The 14,422-nt window shown below is 44.3% G+C and overlaps 1 protein-coding gene across 2 annotated transcripts in view; it reads left to right on the top strand.

Moving 5' to 3' along the window:
- Window positions 1-14,422, top strand: part of LOC116353424 (adhesion G protein-coupled receptor B2-like) — a 231,560-nt gene that overhangs the window by 43,462 nt on the left and 173,676 nt on the right. For both annotated transcript variants that reach the window (XM_031788983.1, XM_031788982.1), the window contains exons 7-9: window positions 934-1,012; window positions 2,288-2,390; window positions 9,899-9,942. In XM_031788983.1, coding sequence (XP_031644843.1) covers window positions 934-1,012; window positions 2,288-2,390; window positions 9,899-9,942 — 226 coding nt within the window. The remainder of the gene's footprint in view (window positions 1-933; window positions 1,013-2,287; window positions 2,391-9,898; window positions 9,943-14,422) is intronic.

The raw sequence follows: 14,422 nt of genomic DNA, 5'->3' as shown, positions 1-14,422 counted from the left end.
AGTCCAACAGATCATAGGCAGTAGGGATGACCAGGGATGTTCTCTGTTTAGTGAGTCCAATAGATCATAGGCAGTAGGGATGACCAGGGAGGTTCTCTGTTTAGTGAGTCCAACAGATCAGAGGCAGTAGGGATGACCAGGGATGTTCTCTGTTTAGTGAGTCCAGCAGACCAGAGCAGTAGGGATGACCAGGGATCTTCTCTGTTTAGTGAGTCCAGCAGATCAGAGGCAGTAGGGATGACCAGGGATGTTCTCTGTTTAGTGAGTCCAGCAGACCAGAGGCAGTAGGGATGACCAGGGAGGTTCTCTGTTTAGTGAGTCCAGCAGACCAGAGCAGTAGGGATGACCAGGGATCTTCTCTGTTTAGTGAGTCCAGCAGATCAGAGGCAGTAGGGATGACCAGGGATGTTCTCTGTTTAGTGAGTCCAGCAGACCAGAGGCAGTAGGGATGACCAGGGATGTTCTCTGTTTAGTGAGTCCAGCAGACCAGAGGCAGTAGGGATGACCAGGGAGGTTCTCTTGATAAGGGTGTGAATTAGAACATATTCCTGTTCTCCTAAGCATTCAAAACATAATGAATACTTGTTGGTGTCAGGAGAAATGTATGGAGTAAAAAGTACATTATTTTCTTCAGGAATGTAGTGAAGTAAAAGTAAAAGTTGTCAAATATATAAATTGTAACGTAAAGTGCAGATTAAAAAACAAAAGACTTAACTAGTACTTTCAAGTACTTTTACCTATGCACATTATGGACAGTATATGAATAGAACAGTAGGCCTCGACTAGAATACAGTGTACACATATGAACCTTTAACCTTCTTCCTGGACAGGTGATCTGCTGTTTGGACTATAGCCTTTGGGCCTGTGTGGTTACCACTCGTGTATTTCCTCAATTCAATTTATATTAATAACTATTATGTTTGTGTCTTTCAGAAACAGAAACGGAGACCTCGTATTTTGTCATCGGAGCCATCCTTTATCGAACCTTAGGAGTCATCCTTCCTGCCCCCAAGTAAGTATGTTTCCTATTCCATTAAAAAGTGTTTGCAATTAATTTAGCTTATCTCTCTCTCTCATCCATCATTCTTCATCTCTAAAGCCTTAAACATTGCCATCGCAGATTATCCCTCTACCGCTAGCATTTCCTGGAATTCCCTACTCCTGCTGATCCAATTATATGGGAACTACCGGAGAATTGGGAAGAGTTTATCATTCAGGAGGGCTTAACTATCCCGGTCAGACTGATCCTTCCTAACGCTATGGTGACAAACAGATGGTAGTGCTTTGGTGTCAGGTCTTTCCATGTCATGGTTATTAGGATTATATATGGAATTATACACTTTCATCACTAAAGATGTGTGACAGCCATCAATCCTGAGATCCATTGCTTTTTTATCTCTACTTTCCCTCTCTATTGGTAATCTTCTCCCTAGATGTTATTCTGTCAGCTATTCCTCTCTTCATTCCTTGCTCCCATTCTCCATTTTTTAAATTACATTTTTAAATGTTTTATTTAACCTTTATTTAAGAAGGCAAGTCAGTTAATTAAGAATAAATTCTTATTTTCAATGACGGCCTACACCGGGCCAAACCCGGACGATGCTGGGCCAATTTGACACCACCCTACGGGACTCCCGGTTGTGATACGTTTGTTTCTTAATGGTCCTGGCCCTAATACTCAATTCTGGTGATATTACTCAGGTCTGGTGATATTACTCAGATCTGGTGATATTACTCAGGTCTGGTGATATTACTCAGGTCTGGTGATATTACTCAGGTCTGGTGATATTACTCAGGTCTGGTGATATTACTCAGGTCTGGTGATATTACACAGATCTGGTGATATTACTCAGGTCTGGTGATATTACTCAGATCTGGTGATATTACACTTGACCAGGTCCCATAGTTCCATAAGCTCTCTCTCTCTCTTTTCTCTCTCTCTCTCTCTCTCGCTCTCTCTCGCTCTCTCTCGCTCTCTCTCGCTCTCTCTCGCTCTATCTCTCTCTTTTTTCTCTCTCTCTCTCTCTCTTTTTTCTCTCTCTCTCTCTCTCTCTCTCTCTCTCTCTCTCTCTCTCTCTCTCTCTCTCTCTTTTTTCTCTCTCTCTCTCGCTCTCTCTCGCTCTCTCTCTCTCTCCCTCTTTTTTTTCTCTCTCTCTCTCTCTTTTTTTTCTCTCTCTCTCTCTCTTTTTTCTCTCTCTCTCTCTCTCTTTTTTCTCTCTCTCTCTCTCTCTCTCTCTCTCTCTCTCTCTCTCTCTCTCTCTCTCTCTCTCTCTCTCTCTCTCTTTAGAGCCCCTGCTGTGATCAACTCTAAGATTCTGACGGTGACGGTCCGGCCAGAACCCAAACCCAGTGAACCCATGGTGGTTGTGGAGCTGTCCCCGCTGCTTAATGTGAGTATAACATGGAATAGACTGGTAATGATGTGTCAGAGCCTTATAATGATGTGTCATAGCCTTATAATGACGTGTCATAGCCTGGTAACATGTGTCATAGCCTGATAATGATGTGGCGTAGCCTGATAATGATGTATCATAGCCTGATAATGATGTGTCATAGCCTTATAATGATTTGTCATATGATGTGTCATAGCCTTATAATGATGTGTCATAGCCTGATAATGATGTCATAGCCTGATAATGATGTCTCATAGGCTGATAATGATGTGTCATAGCCTGGTAATGATGTGTCATAGCCTGGTAATGATGTGTCATAGCCTGGTAATGATGTGTCATAGCCTGATAATGATGTGGCGTAGCTTGATAATGATGTCTCATAGCCTTATAATGATGTGTCATAGCCTTATAATGATTTGTCATATGATGTGTCATAGCCTTATAATGATGTCATAGCCTGATAATGATGTGTCATAGCCTGATAATGATGTGTCATAGCCTGGTAATGATGTGTCATAGCTGTATAATGATGTGTCATAGCTGTATAATGATGTGTCATAGCCTGATAATGATGTGTCATAGCCGTATAATGATGTGTCATATGATGTGTCATAGCATTATAATGATGTGTATCAGCCTGAGTGTTAGGGTACTCCTTCACAACTTGTCTGTGGCTTTTCAATTAGAACAGAACTGGAGAGTTTAATGAGAGACTGTCCTGCAACAATGAGCCCCTGTAGACGGTTGACCTTACAGCACATTGAACCACTGTAGAGGGTTGGTTGACCTTCAGCACATTGAACCACTGTAGATGGTTGGTTGACCTTACAGCACATTGAACCACTGTAGACGGTTGGTTGACCTTACAGCACATTGAACCACTGTAGATGATTGGTTGACCTTATAGCACATTGAACCACTGTAGACGGTTGGTTGACCTTACAGCACATTGAACCACTGTAGATGGTTGGTTGACCTTACAACTCAGTACACCACTGTAGATGGTTGACCTTACAGCACATTGAACCACTGTAGACGGTTGGTTGACCTTACAACTCAGTACACCACTGTAGACGGTTGGTTGACCTTACAACTCAGTACACCACTGTAGACGGTTGGTTGACCTTACAACTCAGTACACCACTGTAGACGTTTGGATGACCTTACAACTCAGTACACCACTGTAGACGGTTGGTTGACCTTACAACTCAGTACACCACTGTAGACGGTTGGTTGACCTTACAACTCAGTACACCACTGTAGACGGTTGGTTGACCTTACAACTCAGTACACCACTGTAGACGGTTGGTTGACCTTACAGCACATTGAACCTCTGTAGACGGTTGGTTGACCTTACAACTCAGTACACCACTGTAGAATGTTGGTTGACCTTACAACTCAGTACACCACTGTAGACGTTTGGATGACCTTACAACTCAGTACACCACTGTAGACGGTTGACCTTACAGCACATTGAACCACTGTAGACGGTTGGTTGACCTTACAACTCAGTACACCACTGTAGACGTTTGGATGACCTTACAACTCAGTACACCACTGTAGACGGTTGACCTTACAGCACATTGAACCACTGTAGACGGTTGGTTGACCTTACAGCACATTGAACCACTGTAGACGGTTGGATGACCTTACAGCACATTGAACCACTGTAGATGATTGGTTGACCTTACAGCACATTGAACCTCTGTAGACGGTTGGTTGACCTTCAGCACATTGAACCTCTGTAGACGGTTGGTTGACCTTACAGCACATTGAACCTCTGTAGACGGTTGGTTGACCTTCAGCACATTGAACCTCTGTAGACGGTTGGTTGACCTTACAACTCAGTACACCACTGTAGACTACTTGGTAATCTGGTGGTCTGCAGCTGTTGGGGGATGACCTTGGCCAAGGGGCAGCAGATAGCCTAGTGGTTAGAGTGTTGGACTAGTAACCGAAAGGTTGCAAGACCGAAACCCCGAGCTGACAAGGTACAAATCTGTCGTTCTGCCCCTGAACAAGGCAGTTAACCCACTGTTCCCCGGTAGGCTGTCATTGTGAATAAGAATTTGTTCTTAACTGACTTGCCTAGTTAAATAAAAATAAGTATATATTTTAAGGTGTGTGTGTGTGTATGTGTATGTGTCATGTGTATGTGTGTGTGTGTGTGTGTGTGTGTGTGTGTGTGTGTGTGTGTGTGTGTGTGTGTGTGTGTGTGTGTGTGTGTGTGTGTGTGTGAGTCCTGCCCTGCAGCTGTTGGTGGGTAGTGACTGAAGTAGCGCCATGGCGACAGATGTTGGCAGAGGGGAGGGGAGTGTTGGGGTTCCTGTACTGAACATTGTTCTTACAGTGAAGACATACACCTTCCCAATGACGGCTAGTTAGCGTGTATGCGTGCGTGTGTGCCCGTGTGTGTGCCCGTGTGTGTGCCCGTGTGTGTGCCCATGTGTGTGTGTGTCTGTGTGTGTGTGCGGGTGCGGGTGTGTGTCCGTGTGTGTGTGTGTGTGTGCGTGTGCATCTGTGTGTGGGCGCATGTGGGTGAGTGACTCTAAAGATGTAGGTTTATGAATACTACATATAAAGACTATATCCACTGATATTAGTATTTAGTCTTCTGGAACGTAGCCTATTGGTGGAGCAGAAAGCATCATTATATGATGTCTGTGCTAAAGACAGAGGCAGACAGCGTGGGAGTACATGTCAGTCACAATGGAACTAACGTTAGCATACGGCTAGCCCGTCTGACTGGTGATTGATGGCTGAATGCTAGCAGATGCCGCTACGCCACGTAGCATCGGAGGCTAATGCGCTCTGAGGGACTTGTGATGTAGATGACACCGTTGTGTGAGTGAGCTGCAACGTAGAGCTGTCATCTCATGCAAACTCTGGTTCACAACGTGATGCATCACTCCTTCTGTCGTTATGGAAATCACCTTTCTGACAAGAAGGGGACAGGTGGAAGTGAGGGTCCCACCGCAATGTGCACTATACAGTCAGGACAGATGGACTATACTATGACCTTGACCAGGGAGGGAGCGATAGAGAGGAAGTGAGGGAACGAGGGAGGAAGGAAGGAAGGTAGAAACTTAGGGGGCATCTCAATCCAGGCTGCATCACATCCAGCCGTGATTGGGAGTCCCATAGGGTGGTGCACAATTGGCCCAGGGTTGTCTGCGTTTGGCCGGGGTAGGCCGTCATTGTAAATAAGAATTTGTTCTTTAACTGACTTGCCTAGTTAAATAAAGGTTTAAAATAATAATAATAATAATAATAATAATAAAAGTAGTCTAAACTCTTCTTTCCGTTCCAATAAAAGGAGATTTGCATGACCAAGAGGCGTAACAGCTCTACAGTTTGGTCAGAGTCCTGTACATCCATTATAAACAGCAGGGCAACATTCTGGTGCCCACACTGCTCTTGTCACGACTTCTACGGAAGGTAACTCCTCTCCCTGTTCAGGCGGCGCTCGGTGCTCGGCGTCGCCGGTCTACTAGCCACTACCGATCCCTTTTTCTTTTTCTGGTTGTTTTGTCTGTGTTCCTTTTCACACCTGGTTTTCATTGCTTTGATTTCTGTTGGTATATAGGGCACCTGTTACCTGCCGTAATTCGTGCAGGATTAGACTTGTGTGCATTGCGCTCGAGTGTATTTGATGTTTGTTGTTTTTTCGCTATTACGCACGTGTATGTAAAGTGTCGGAACTGTGTTTGTTCCTCCATGCGTTAGCATGAGTTTCTGATTATTCGAGAGCGTAGTTTTGGGGTTTTGGTCTGTGCCGTTTTTGTATTGCTGGACTATATTATTAAACGCGCTTCTCAGACATCCCTATATACCCACAGAAATCAAAGCAATGAAAACCAGGTGTGAAAAGGAACACAGACAAAACAACCAGAAAAAGAAAAAGGGATCGGTAGCGGCTAGTAGACCAGCGACGCCGAGCGCCGCCCGAACAGGGAGAGGAGTTACCTTAGGTAGAAGTCGTGACAGCTCTGGTCTATATGAATGGACTAAATGGCTCTCTGTTTAGTGCACTATATAGGGAATAGGGTGTCACTTGGAACATATACCTGGGCAACATCCTCAGTCCCCATACACAACAAAATGAGGGTTCTTTGGGAAGGGAGGAACCATAATGACTCAGTTTAACCTTTGACCTCTTCAAGGGTTCTTTGGGAAGAGAGGACCCATAATGACTCAGTTTAACCTTTGACCTCTTCAAGGGTTCTTTGCTCTTTAGTGATAATTAAAATGTAAAGGATGCGGCTCATTGGAGCATTTTGGGACGTGGTTTGCTCACAGCTCTACATTTTTAAAATCTTTTTATATTTTACCTTTATTTTACTAGGCAAGTCAGTTAAGAACAAATTCTTATTTTCAATGATGGCCTAGGAACAGTGGGTTATCTGCCTGTTCAGGGGCAGAACGACAGATTTGTACCTTGTCAGCTCGGGGATTCGAACTTGCAACCTTTCGGTTACTAGTGTGGGTGAAATTATATACATGATTTGGTAACACAAGAGAAAGATACAAATATGGGTTCATTTCTTGTTCTGGTAAAATGCATTGTCTATTGTATATGGCAGAAAGCAGATAAAGGCCGTGAGGGTATGGGGTAGCTGAGAAACATTCCTGGACCAGCTGTATATACAAAGATCAGAGGGATAGAAAAAGGAGGGGGTCAGACAAAGGACCAACTGATGGCTTACAGACAACAATCAAATCACAGGGGATATACAAGTCTATTTGATCTTAGATAACCATATGAAGAGAAGGCGACCAGGGCAGCTGAACACAATAAAAACTAGAGATGAAAGACACACACCAAAAGGGACACTTGGAGTTAATTACAGGGTCTAAAACACAGGACACAGGAAGAGGGACGTATATTATCTTTAGGTCAAAGCAAAGGTCTGGTCATCATTGTAATCTGTCCGAAAGCAGATGTGGGCGTTACTGGGCTGAACAAGCAGGATTGGAATGTAACTGTATTTGCATTGGGGGATGAACTGATAATGTATGTGTGGGTATAAAATGAAGAGTGAGAGCTCTGGAAAGGTGTGTGTTCCGCGGACCACTCCGGCTTGAGATACCTTGATATGAAAAGCCTATTGATTTTTACAAAGTTCTTGAGTGCGTCATATTTGAGCCGATTTGCCACTACAGACTAGTCAGTGCAACTGTGAGTGGGAGTCCCGTGTGGCTCAGTTGGTAGAGCATGCCAGGGTTGTGGGTTTGTGTCCCACTTTTGATTCCCATGTGGGACCTGTACGAAAAGGTACAAGTCGCTCTGGATAAGAGCATCTGCTAAATTACATTATTTTTTTTTAACCTTTAAATAAAACATTGAACATCATAGCAGTTTATCTAATGTGTTGTGGTATGCAATTCCATATTCTGCATATATGACTATGCATTCGATGTTGTCTTGTGAAACACACATTTGGCCTTGTGTAAATGGAGAACGGTTGACTGAATCAGTCAGTGGTTCTTCTCTCCTCAGCTGTTACAGAGGTAGCTCATTTGATTCAACTTGTCAATTAACACAATCATAACACCTATGGAATTTGAACAGTATAATATGGCTGACCAAAATAAATAGAATATAAAACCCTGTATGGTTCTTTAAAAGGATCAACAAAGAACCTTTAAGATTGAGACAGGTTCTTTATAGAACCGTTCTCCATAAAGGTTCTATAAAGAAACATAAAAAGGGTGCTATATAGCCCCAAAAATGTTTGTTTTTTACCACAGTGGAATCCTATTCCATACGTAACCTGTTTTAATGGTTACAAACCACAGAACCTCTATCTATTGTAGAACTGTTTTTTTTTAAACAAGGGAGGAGTACGTAGTGTGCAGTGTAATAATGTCCTCCACCACCAGAGGGAGACTCCCCTTCATTATCAGATGGGCCTCAAAGGGAAGCTTGAATTATTCATGGTCACAATATAACGACTGATAGATGGTCGTAGAGAGGCACCCTTCCTCACCCTACCTCCCCAGAGATGGCTTAGCTGAAACGGAAAGGGCTATGATTTCATTTTTTTCACTGGAGGACAAGGAATTTCTGTATTTAGATGCTAAAAGTGTGGTCTCCTCTGTATCTGAGTGCACAAAAGTTAATAGGTTTATTCGTACACTGCAACCAACCATCTTTTCTCTGATAGGATTGGCTCTTCTGATTGTCTGAATTAAGTCAATGATTAGTTTAATGGTCGTGGTAATGCTTGGCTGGAAAAGAGAGCTACCTCATCAGGTCATAGACTGGACTGGACTCTCCTAAAATCCAAATAACTGTTGGTTGATTCGTCCTCAGTAGAATTAAACACATTGAGACCTATAGATTGAGTGGAACAAGTTCAGATGATTCAATTAGACCAGAGCAATCGATTCACTTATCATGCCGATCACTGGTTGGGTGAGCGTGGATGAATCAATTGGAGTGAATCGATTCACTGATCGATTCCCTGATTGAGTCGTGGAAAATCATCCTCAGTAATGCTATATGCACCACTAAGCTTTGATTAGCCAATCAAAGGGCGTTTTACTCTGTGGAATTGGCTTTGTCTCAAGTGAATCGATGGATTAGGAGTGAGTCTGCAGAATGGGCTGCTTGTCTAGACTTTGAGTAGAGCAATTTGTGTTTAGATTTAGAGACTGTCCGGGTCTCTCTCTCTCTCTCTCTCTCTCTCTCTCTCTCTCTCTCTCGCTCTCGCTCTCGCTCTCGCTCTCTCTCTCAATCAATCAATCAATCAAATGCATTTATTCAGCTACATCAGTCGATGTCACAAAGTGCTGTACAGAAACCCAGCCTAAAACACTGTGGCTAGGAAAAACTCCATAGAAAGGCCAGAACCTAGGAAGAAACGTAGAGAGGAACCAGGCTATGAGGGGTGGCCAGTCCTCTTCTGGCTGTGCCCGGTGGAGATTATACCAGAACATGGCCAAGATGTTCAAATGTTTATAGATGGCCAGCAGGGTCAGATAATAATAATAATAATAATCACAATAATAATCTCTCTCCCCCATCTCTCTCTCGGTCTCTCTGTCCCCCTCTCTCTACTCTCTCTCTCTCTCTCTCTCTCTCTCTCTCTCTGTTCTCTCTCTCTCTGTTATCTCTCTCTCCCCCCTCTCTCTCTCTCTCTCCATCCCTCTCTCTCTCCCCCCTCTCTCTCTCACTCCCCCCTCTCTCTCTCTCTCTCTCTCTCTCTCTCTCTCTCTGTCTTTATATCTCCTCACTTTTTCGTTCTTTATTGTCGACACACAATCTCTATCCCCTCCAGCAGTAGCTGTTTCACTGTCTGTCCTCCGGCAAATACATGTTCTCCCTCCCTTGTCTTGTACTTTCTCTTCCTATGTCTGTCTGTTTACCTCTTCTTCCATCCTCCACACACCTTCACTTGTTTTCCTCAGGCAGTGAACCGTTTCTCACTTCCGTTTTCCAACTCCCCCTCTCCTCTGGTAGTAACAGTTCATATTTTCTTGTCGTTTTTTGTCTCTTCCAGGGCACCTCAGATCCTCAGTGTGTTGTCTGGGACTATGGGAACCTGTAAGTCACTTTTATTCTCTACACACAGACACACACGCCTGTGTGCACGGATGCACTCACACACACTTATGCACGCGCACACACACACACAAACTCTCAAATACATACAATCTGCATGCTCTTTGCTTTTTGTTATCAAATCAAATCAAATGTATTTGTCACATACACACGGTTAGCAGATGTTAATGGTCACATACACACGGTTAGCAGATGTTAATGGTCACATACACACGGTTAGCAGATGTTAATGGTCACATACACACGGTTAGCAGATGTTAATGGTCACATATACACGGTTAGCAGATGTTAATGGTCACATACACACGGTTAGCAGATGTTAATGGTCACATACACACGGTTAGCAGATGTTAATGGTCACATACACACGGTTAGCAGATGTTAATGGTCACATACACACGGTTAGCAGATGTTAATGGTCACATACACACGGTTAGCAGATGTTAATGGTCACATACACACGGTTAGCAGATGTTAATGGTCACATACACACGGTTAGCAGATGTTAATGGTCACATACACACGGTTAGCAGATGTTAATGGTCACATACACATGGTTAGCAGATGTTAATGCGAGTGTAGCGAAATGCTTGTGCTTCTAGTTCCGACAATGCAGTAACAACCATCAAGTAATCTAACCTAACAATTTCACAACTACTACCTGATACACACAAGTGTAAAGGGATAAAGAATATGTACATAAAGATATATGAATGAGTGATGGTACAGAATGGCATAGGCAAGATGCAGTAGATGGTATCGAGTACAGTATATACATATGAGATGAGTAATGTAGGGTATGTAAACAAAGTGGTTTAGTTTAAAGTGGCTAGTGATACATGTATTACATAAAGATGCAGTAGATGATATAGAGTACAGTATATACATATACATATGAGATGAAAAATGTAGGGTATGTAAACATTATACTAAGTGGCTAGTAGCATTGTTTAAATTGGCTAGTGATATATTTTACATCAATTCCCATCAATTCCCATTATTAAAGTGGCTGGAGTTGAGTCAGTATGTTGGCAGCAGCCACTCAATGTTAGTGGTGGCTGTTTAACAGTCTGATGGCCTTGAGATAGAAGCTGTTTTTCAGTCTCTCGGTCCCTGCTTTGATGCACCTGTACTGACCTCGCCTTCTGGATGATAGCGGGGTGAACAGGCAGTGGCTCGGGTGGTGGTTGTCCTTGATAAGGTGTCCTGGAGTGCAGGTAGTTTGCCCCCGGTGATGCGTTGTGCAGACCTCACTACCCTCTGGAGAGCCTTACGGTTGTGGGCGGAGTAGTTGCCGTACCAGGTGGTGATACAGCCCGACAGGATGCTCTCGATTGTGCATCTGTAGAAGTTTGTGAGTGCTTTTGGTGAGAAGACTAATTTCTTCAACCATCCTGAGGTTGAAGAGGCGCTGCTGCACCTTCTTCACAACGTTGTCTGTGTGGGTGGACCAATTCAGTGTGTCCGTGATGTGTACGCCGAGGAACTTAAAACTTACTACCCTCTCCACTACTGTCCCATCGATGTGGATAGGGGGGTGCTCCCTCTGCTGTTTCCTGAAGTCCACAATCATCTCCTTTGTTTTGTTGACATTGAGTGTGAGGTTATTTTCCTGACACCACACTCCGAGGGCCCTCACCTCCTCCCTGCAGGCCGTCTCGTCGTTGTTGGTAATCAAGCCTACCACTGTAGTGTCGTCCTCAAACTTGATGATTGAGTTGGAGGCGTGCGTGGCCACGCAGTCGTGGGTGAACAGGGAGTACAGGAGAGGGCTCCGAACGCCCCCTTGTGGGGCCCCAGTGTTGAGGATCAGCGGGGTGGAGATGTTGTTACCTACCCTCACCACCTGAGGGCGGCGCGTCAGGAAGTCCAGTACCCAGTTGCACAGGGCGGGGTCGAGATCCAGGGTCTCGAGCTTGATGACAAGTTTGGAGGGTACTATGGTGTTAAATGCTGAGCTGTAGTCGATGAACAGCATTCTCACATAGGTATTCCTCTTGTCCAGATGGGTTAGGGCAGTGTGCAGTGTGGTTGAGATTGAATCGTCTGTGGACCTATTTGGGTGGTATGCAAATTGGAGTGGGTCTAGGGTGTCAGGTAGGGTGGAGGTGATATGGTCCTTGACTAGTCTCTCAAAGCACTTCATGATGATGGAAGTGAGTGCTACGGGGCGGTAGTCATTTAGCTCAGTTACCTTAGCTTTCCTCGGAACAGGAACAATGGTGGCCCTCTTGAAGCATGTGGGAACAGCAGACTGTGATAAGGATTGATTGAATATGTCCGTAAACACACCAGCCAGCTGGTCTGCGCATGCTCTGAGGGCGCGGCTGGGGATGCCGTCTGGGCCTACAGCCCTGCGAGGGTTAACACGTTAGCCGCCCTGTTGAATGGGTGTGTGTGTGTGTGTGTGTGTGTGTGGGTTTAATCTAATAGCTCTGTTTTCTTCCATTCATTAATACAGTGAAGACAGTTTCCAGCCGCAGTTTTAATTGCATAATTAAATGAGTCAATGAGAATAAACACAGGATTGTCTCTATGCTCAACTGCTCAAAGGCAACATTCATCACATGTTTTATTTGGTTTCTTTTTTATTTAAATTGGTCTTAAATTGTGCTGTGATGCCACTCTTGGGAGAATTTGAATTGAATATTTTGATGATTTAAAATAGAAAATGTTGGATGTGTAATATACAGTTAAATTGAAACTACAAAGCCTTTGGTGAGCAGTGGAAATAATATCCTTTTGAAGAATAATGTACACAATCAATCAATCAATTAAACAACAGATGACCTAACAGGCGGAATCTGTAGTCAAACATATCCTACATATTACTTATCGATTGGTCATCAAATCAAATGTTATTTATAAAGCCCTTCTTACATCAGCTGATATCTCAAAGTGCTGTGCAGAAACCCAGCCTAAAACCCCAAACAGCAAGCAATGCAGATGTAGAAGCATGGTGGCTAGGAAAAACTCCCTAGAAAGGCCAGAACCTAGGAAGAAACCTAGAGAGGAACCAGGTTCTGAGGGGTGGCCAGTCCTCTTCTGGCTTTGCCAGGTGGAGATTATAACAGAACATGGCCAAGATGTTCAAATGTTTATAGGTGACCAGCAGGGTCAAATAATAATAGTCACAGTAGTTGTCAAGGTTTCAGCAAGTCAGTACCTCAGGAGTAAATGTCAGTTGGCTTTTCATAGCCGATCATTCAGAGTATCTCCACCACTCCTGCTGTCTCTAGAGATTTGAAAACAGCATGTCTGGGACAGGTAGCACGTCCGGTGAACAGGTCAGGACTCCATAGCCGCAGGCAGAACAGTTGAAACTGGAGCAACAGCACGGCCAGGTGGACTGGGGACAGCAAGGAGTCATCAGGCCTGATAGTCCTGAGGCATGGTCCTAGGGCTCAGGTTCTCCAAGAGAGAGAAAAAGAAAGAAAGAAAAAAGAAAGAAAGAAAGAAAGAAAGAAAGAGAGAAAGAATTAGAGAGAGCATACTTAAATTCACACAGGACACCGGATAAGACAGGAGAAACACTCCAGATATAACAGACTGACCCTTTCCCCCCCGACACAAACTAATACAGCATACATACTGGAGGCTGAGACAGGAGTGGTCGGGATACACTGTGGCCCCATCCGACGATACCCCCGGACAGGGCCAAACAGGCAGGATATAACCCCACACCACTAGAGGGATAGCTTCAACCACCAACTTATCATCCTGACACAAGGCCGAGAATAGCCCACAAAGATCTCCGCCACGGCACAACCCAAGGGGGGGGGGGGGGGGTCGCCAACCCAGACAGGAAGATCACGTCAATGACTCAACCCACTCAAGGGATGCACTCCTCCCAGGGACGGCATAGAAGAGCAACAGTAAGCCAGTGACTCAGCCCCTGTAACAGGGTTAGAGGCAAAGAATCCCAGTGGAGAGAGGGGAACCAGCCAGGCAGAGACAGCAAGGGCGGTTCGTTGTTCCACTGCCTTTCCGTTCACCTTCACACTCCTGGGCCAAACTATACTCAATCATCGGACCTACTAAAGAGATGAGTCTTCAGTAAAGACTTAAAGGTTGAGACCGAGTCTGCGTCTCTCACATGGGTAGGCAGACCATTCCATAAAAATGGAGCTCTATAGGAGAAAGCCCTGCCACCAGCTGTTTGTTTAGAAATTCTAGGGACAGTAAGAAGCAAGCCCATGTAATGCTTTGTAGGTTAGCAGTAAAACCTTGAAATCAGCCCTCTCCTTCACAGGAAGCCAGTGTAGAGAGGCTAGAACTGGAGTAATATGATTTTTTGGGGGGTTCTTGTCAAGATTCTAGAAGCCATGTTTAGCACTAACTGAAGTTTATTTAGTGCTTTATCTGGGTAGCCAGAAAGTAGAGCATTGCCGTAGTCTAACCTAGAAGTGACAAAAGCATGGATTAATTTTTCTGGACAGACATTTTCAGATTTTTGCAATGT

This window comes from Oncorhynchus kisutch, linkage group LG14 (genome assembly GCF_002021735.2).
Source record: "Oncorhynchus kisutch isolate 150728-3 linkage group LG14, Okis_V2, whole genome shotgun sequence".
Lineage (NCBI taxonomy): Eukaryota > Metazoa > Chordata > Actinopteri > Salmoniformes > Salmonidae > Oncorhynchus > Oncorhynchus kisutch.
This window is presented reverse-complemented; position numbering and strand designations above follow the sequence as displayed.